The 7,349-nt window shown below is 41.4% G+C and overlaps 1 protein-coding gene across 2 annotated transcripts in view; it reads right to left on the minus strand.

The window, feature by feature from the left end:
• Nucleotides 1-4,989, minus strand: part of LOC101846268 (WD repeat, SAM and U-box domain-containing protein 1) — a 32,631-nt gene extending 27,642 nt beyond the window's left edge. The window contains exons 1-3 of one of the 2 annotated variants that reach the window (XM_005091912.3): nucleotides 4,756-4,989; nucleotides 2,030-2,221; nucleotides 664-893 (exon numbers count right to left, since the gene is read on the minus strand). In XM_005091912.3, coding sequence (XP_005091969.1) covers nucleotides 664-893; nucleotides 2,030-2,221; nucleotides 4,756-4,824 — 491 coding nt within the window. In that variant the 5' untranslated portion in view covers nucleotides 4,825-4,989. The remainder of the gene's footprint in view (nucleotides 1-663; nucleotides 894-2,029; nucleotides 2,222-4,755) is intronic. The other variant, XM_005091913.3, reaches the window with a different exon arrangement.
• Nucleotides 4,990-7,349: the final 2,360 nt, after the last annotated feature.

Consider the following 7,349-nt stretch of genomic DNA (forward strand, 5'->3'; position numbering starts at 1 on the left):
AGAGAGAGAGAAAGAGAGAGAGAGAAAGAGAGAGAGAGAGAGAAAGATAGAAAGAGAGAGAAGAGAGATAGGTAGGGAGAAAGAGAGAGACAAAGAAAGACAAAGAAAGACACAGAGAGAGAGAGAAAGAGAGAGAGAGAGAGAGAGACAGAGAGAGAGAGAGAGAGAGAGAGAGAGAGAGAGAGAGATATGCATTGCGGCATAAAAAAAGCCTGTACAGAGTCACAGTAAAGGGACAAACATTCAAACACACTGACATAATAATACAATGTAATAGCTCCCTTTTTTTTGTGGTAATTATTTTACGGCGCTCGAAACTGCATAAGGTCACATTAACGAGTAAACATTTTCAGTAGGTAAGAAATTTTAAATTTTGCTCGGGTGGCGGCCGAAGCCTACTCTTATCGATTTTGGACCACCAAAGAATCTTTAACGTGCGCAACTTTCAAACAGGACCTCCGAGATTTTTTCGCTCTTGTCCGAGAAAGCTCTACCATAAGATCAGGGGTGTGGCTGAAAGACAGCAGTAAGAAGGAGCCAGGGAGTAGCAGTAGAGCAGTAGCAAGGCTGCAGAAAGAGTCAGGAGCCCAGAGGAGGGGGCAAAGGAGGGAGACTTCTAGGATTTAAAAAACCCCCCCAAAAACCAAACAAAAGGTTGCCTACCTGACGAGTTTCTTGTCCGCGACATTCCAGAGACACACTGTGTCGTCATCTCCCCCCGTGACCAACAGCTTCCCGTCTGAGGAGAACTGGCACACGCGGATGGCACACTTGCTGGGGTGAGCCAGGATGGCAGTGGTCTCCCCTGTCTTCACGTCCCACAGTCGCAGCGTGCCGTCGGTGGAGCAAGTCGCTAGGACGGAGCCCAAGGGGGAGAAAGCGCAACAATGGATCTGAGGAGATCATACAGGCAGGAGTCCAGTTTAAAGCTACAGTAAAAACTAATTAATACAATTGTCATCTTGTCCCCATAGAACTGTTTTGTTCAAAGGGTGCTTATGTAAAGAGGCACTTTGGACAAAAAAGTTCTGAGGCGAAGATCTGTTCAAACAGCCACTTCCAATTTCTTCCTGAAGAAAGACTTCTCAGTGTAGTTAATTTATTATAAACGGTAAATGATGATTTCATCTGTGAACACAGATTAACAACCCTTCTTCTACAAGTGAAATGCCTTTCTATTTATCAAGATAACACTTCATATCGTTGCTGTCGAAAGCAATCCACCTAATTCCATATTTTGAAAATTTTCTATTTTTACACCCTCCCAAAGCTATATAAACCAAAGATGCACCTTTCAACGTGACCAAAATTCATGCAGTTTAATGCTATGGTCAAGGCTTGCAATATTTTTCCTGATCGGAACAACAAAACAAAAACTGTTGTTTTTTTGTCTCTGACGCAAAAAGTACCCAAACAGACTTAAGTGGATTGTTTCCAATGCCGACCATATGTATCTGCAGAATACTTTGCGTTTTCAATGAATTCAATCAAGAATTCTGAGTAAACCAGTCCTACAGAGACTAAAATTAGAACCACATCATAGAACAAGCTCAAAATCAGATATTTAAGAGTGTGACAATTTGCAAAGAGCTTTACAAAAATCTAGTCTATTTCTTGTTTCTGCTAACATTTTCAAACACATCATGTCACTTGCATATACCAGATATTTTGTAATGGCCTCATTTACTTGCCACTTACAAATGACAGTCAGTTAAGTTTTAGTTTTAGTAAGAGTATTATAGCCCTTGCAACACAGTAAGGCCATATAAGCGCTGGAGATTAGAGGTGTTACAAGAGCAACAAACACCAAAAAAGGAAGGCAGCGAGATCAGGACAACAGAAAAAGTATTTTGTTATTAAATTTACATCAAAGATAAATAAAATATGGTTATAGTGACATTTGAATGTGATAACCGGTTACATCCGAACAAATTCGAACATCCCCCCTCCCCCCAGCAACTCTTAAAACCCCAAACAAACAATATTTACTGCTAAATATATGACCACCAGATACATCAGAAACACTTACCATGTAGGTGTGCCCCAGCATAGGTGAGCTGGCCAGCTCAGAGAAATCTTTGGCTCCCCACAGACGAACGCTGCGGTCAGACGAGCAGGTGGCCAGGACTGTGGCGGAGAAGGCCAGGCATGTGACGTCTGATGTGTGCGTCGTTATTGTGTGTGTGTTGCTTGCAACAAGACTGCATGGCGCTCGAATTCGCTGTGGGTGGAGGATTTAATACACATTTAATATTAATGAATGGCAATAGATTTCATGGGAGGAATTCCGTGACGACGGGCCACTTTGAAATAGATAGAGCGTTAGGGTTAGGGTTAAGGCAATTGGTTAGGGTTTGGGTATGGCGGGTTAGGGTTATGGTTAGGGTACCTTTAGGTCTCTTCTTTGTTGTGTTTGTCAGGGTCGTTGCTCATTTCCCACACACCAAACGCCAGTCTCATTAAACTGTAAGCCTCTGAAGAGGATGATACTATTACACTATCACATTTTGACAGGAGAAGACATTACTTCAAAATGAAAAGTCTAGATAAACTGGTGAATGCAAGTAGTCTACTACCTTAAAGAGATTACGATTTTAGGCTATAATTTAATGATTAGGGAAAGGATTTATATCCTTAGTTCCGCTCCTCTCCACACCACACCTCCCCTCCCGCATTGTCATTTACTTAATTATCTCCAATGCGAAGTGTTCAATGCTGTCAACTCCTCATAATTTTTTTGGGTGGATTAATCTCCAAACCCAACAATAACACGATAGATCTAGAGAGGGGGGAAATCAAAATACTACATTTTCTCACGGGACTCAATTTGAACCGCAATGCAATGTCTAAGTCTTATCTACGCCTCGACGTGTGTAGAACCTTGATCTAGAAATCTAGATCCAAGAGGCAGATCTATATATATATATATATGTGCCACTTGTTATGATTTGTTTTGAACATTAGAGTCTATATCTTACTTACTTCATTGGTATTCTTTTACTTTCCCTCCTGTATCACACTTAACTACTAGAGTCTAGATGTCTATTTTCTATGTCCGTTTCAAGTTAATAGTTATTAAAATATTTGACGTTTTTTAAAAATCGAGCTTTATCAAGCTAAACCTAGATCTACTTGCACCGTAATTTCTGAGGTTTAGACCAATCGGAGGGGGCCCCCCTGATATAAAAAAAACAACCAAAGTGACTACTCCTCCGAAAGCTCGGGAAAATAAACTTGACCTCTATTTCTCCAAATGGTTTCCGTTCTTGAGATTTTTTGGTTGTTTGCGAGATTTCGGCGGCATCTTTCATTCTGCCATTCTGCGAGGACTGGGAAGACGCATTGTTTTCATCGAATCCAATTTCTAGAGCTGGAGATTTTTAAATGTCTGAATATTCAGATACTTCAATTGTGGTTGGGGCAACGTTCCCGGACTATACTTTATTTGAAAAAGCCTTCAAAAGGTACTGCGAGAAAACAAAACCGCTCGACTTCGACAGTTATTATCAGTTATAATCTATTTTGCCATAAGTCTACCCTAAAGCAAAAACTAAAATCCTTCTCATGTAAACAAAAAAAATCCCCCCCACCCCTTCACACCGTATATATACACACACACACATACACGCGCCCACGAGCGCATGCTGGCCACTCCATTCGTATATAACCAACAAATCTCGAGAACGTAAACCATTCTGAGAAATAGAGCTCACGTTAATTTTACCAAGCATTTGAGGAAATAGAGCCAGCCAAAAAAAAATCTGGGTGTTTAGACCCATATTAAATAGATGTTTTGGAGTTAGGCCCGGTAATTACACGTAAAAATAAATTGTACAATAACTGGACGATCCAGCGAACATACGATAAATCGCCCGGTGTAACCACAGAATTGTACAAAATTTGGTCGATTGGACGATGGCTTGATATTTTCCGTGCCATCAGGTTCAGATTTAGAGGAGACGCGCTGTGACGAAGAATCACTTTCAAATTTGCCTCCGCACAGGATTAAACTCCGGCGCAAAATTTACAAAATGATTATTGCTCCTTAAAACTGATTTCATATTCGGAATCAGCATCTCAAAATAAGCAAATTAGCTCCCAGAGAACCTGATTTGATGCGAAATTATGTAAATTTTAGTAATTTTATTATTAATTGATCGTCAATGGTGAAGTTGTGCATCAAGGTCACTCGGTGCATTGCATATCTCTGCAGTCAAGTCAAAGCTTCTCTTTCTACACATAACACGGTACAGTAACTGCCACCCTTTTCTAAAGTTAAAGACAGTTCCGCTATTTCTCAAAATGTACAGTGGAGGGTTGGGGGGAGGCTCTCGTGATCAAGAGGTACAGTGTTCGCCTTTCATTCATTCTTTAGGTTCAGGGCTCGACACCTTCACATAGGCTAGGCCTAGAGTGCAGGCAAATTGCTGTCTTCGCAAAGAGACATGGTGGCTTTATGACAACACAGTTCGGTAAAATGGACAGTTCTTACATTTGACGAATCTGATACACGTCAATTTATCGTTGCGTGTAACCAGGCATAGGCCGGATTTGAAATTGATTTGTGAGTTTAAGTGGCTATATAGATCTATATAAGTGTGATCTGAAGCAAAAAAAGACTGCAATTAGACCCCCAAAGCAGGGCAACTGTGTGCGGGAAGGAAAGTATACATTTATCACTTCTCTCTCTCTCTGCCAACTCTGTTGTGATACATTGTTATTGTTATGATTCGCTCAAAATTCGTACCAACCTACCGCGTCTGTCATAACAGAAGAAGTCCTATAGTCTTCCCCGTGAAAAACTTGGGGTCTTGAAACAAACATGAATCCTTTTCACCGAAGCACCAGAGGAAAAGTGGTCATCTGATGATGTGAACTATCGATTGTGAAATATCCGACGGAACGTTACACTGTGCGCTCGTGGGCTACTGCTTGTATCAGTGCCACAGATTCCGTCACCCATGAAAACTTTGGTCATGTGACACTTACACAATAAGGGAAATTACTCTCGGGTACCTTTCGATAGCCACACCCATTTTTATCTGGGGGTGATAACTCGGCGTACAATGTAGAATCTAGGTCTATGTACAATGTACTTGGTTTGATACTTAGCCTGTAGCCTACTTGCATAGTTGACAGTGGGGAGTGTCGAGTGGCACTGAGTGAACCGACTGATGCGCGGGCGCTGACTTTGTCGGCTTATTATGTGTTCCTCAAACCTGTCTTTTTACAACCTTATCTTATATGACCACCTGTTGACTTATATGGGATGTCGCCCCATTCTCCTGGAAACAAGCGCATCCTCAATGTCAATAGCATTATTAAGAACGTAGCTATCCCCCCCCCCCCCCCCAAACTTCTCCTAATCACGATCTCTCTCATCACGGTGAGATATGTTCCATATAGATCTAATGTGACTGGCGAACATAGACGTTTAGCCGTTCTCGTCCTGAAACCCCTTCGCCCCAACGGACCGACAACACCTCTGCAGTTGAATACTTTAAAGAAGTAAAGTTTTGCCCGTTGCTTTATTTTGGTTGAGGTTTGTCAATCGGAACTTGCGGTACTACGAACGAGAGAAGAGCAACACGAAATACCCCCCTCCCCTTCCCGCTGGCCCCCCCCCCCCCCCCCCGGTGCCATCTCCAATTGTTAGATGCAAAAAGATTCAGAAAAACAATGTGTTTTAACCAAGGAGATTAAATGGTTTTAACGAAATTGTTCATCATCATCATCATCATCATTAATTAACTGAAACATATTTTACGTCGTTAACACTTATTCATTTAGACTCTATGGCCTATCATTAAAAATTTATGTGTAAATGTGGGTGTGTGAGTAGGCTATGCCCTACATGTTTAATCATGTGGAAGAGTGTTTATGTGCGTGCGTGCGTGTGTGTGTGTGTGTGTGTGTGTGTGTGTGTGTGTGTGTGTGTGTGTGTGTATGTTGTGAAATGCCATATCAATGTGCCAGTGTCTGGACAATAATGATTAAGCTTCTCTTATCTAATCATTGTTGAAAAGAAGAGTACGGTAAAGATATGAATTAGATGGGTCTTGTAGGTTACAAATACTTTAGTAAATTTCCAGAAAAAAAGTTGCACAATACATGTACCGGTACGTTGTATGTTGTATAAATCTAGGGCTTCATCACGAACACACACAAAAAAGATAGAGCAAGAACAGATTAATTTTAAAGATGCATTTGGAGTACATTTGTATCAAACTAGAAGGAGCGGAGACTTGAGAAAAAAGAGAAGTAAGCTTAATTTAAACTGTTGGCCTACATATGATTGCGTGCGTGCTCGCGCGCGCTATGTGTGTGTGTGTGTGTGTGTGTGTGTGTGTGTGTGTGTGTGTGTGTGTGTGTGTGTGTGTGTGTTTGTGTGTGTGCTGGTATGTGTGTGTTGTGCGTGTGTGTGTTCTTCTTCCACAGTTGACCAATGTTATATAATACTTAGCCCAGTGCCGCTCTTTTTCAACAGTTGACCACTATGACGTAACACTTAGCCCAGTACCCTTCTCCAATAGAAGACCACTGTTATATATAATACTTAGCCAAGTACTTATTTTTTTCAACAGTTGGCCACTGAGATGAAATACTTCGTCCAGTACCTCTCTCCAATATATGACCACTGTTATATATAACACTTAACCCACTACCGCTCTTTTCCAACTGTTGACCACTGTTATATATTATACCACTTAGCCCAGTACCGCTCTCCAATAGTTGACCACTGTTATAGTTATATATAATACTTAGCCGAGTGCCTCTCTCCAATAGTTGACCAGTGTTATATAAAACTTGTCCCAGTACATCTGTCCAACCGTTGACCACTATGACGTAATACTTAGCCCAGTACATCTCTCCAATAGTTGATCACTGTAATGTAATACTTAGCCCAGTACCTCTCTCCAATAGTTGACCACTATGACGTAATACTTAGCCCAGTACGTCTCTCCAATAGTTGACCACTGTGACGTAATACTTAGCCCAGTACCTCTCTCCAACAGTTGACCACTGCGACGTAATACTTAGCCCAGTGCCGCTCTCCAATAGTTGATCACTGTAATGTAATACTTAGCCCAGTACCTCTCTCCAATAGTTGACCACTATGACGTAATACTTAGCCCAGTACCTCTCTCCAATAGTTGACCACTGTGACGTAATACTTAGCCCAGTACCTCTCTCCAACAGTTGACCACTGCGACGTAATACTTAGCCCAGTGCCGCTCTTTTTTCACAGTTGGCCACTGTAATGTAATATTTAGCCTAGTACATCTCTCCAAGAGATGACCACTGTAATGTAATACTTAGCATAGTACATCTCTCCAATGGATGACCAC

Source organism: Aplysia californica, unplaced genomic scaffold (assembly GCF_000002075.1).
Source record: "Aplysia californica isolate F4 #8 unplaced genomic scaffold, AplCal3.0 scaffold00037, whole genome shotgun sequence".
Taxonomy (NCBI): domain Eukaryota; kingdom Metazoa; phylum Mollusca; class Gastropoda; order Aplysiida; family Aplysiidae; genus Aplysia; species Aplysia californica.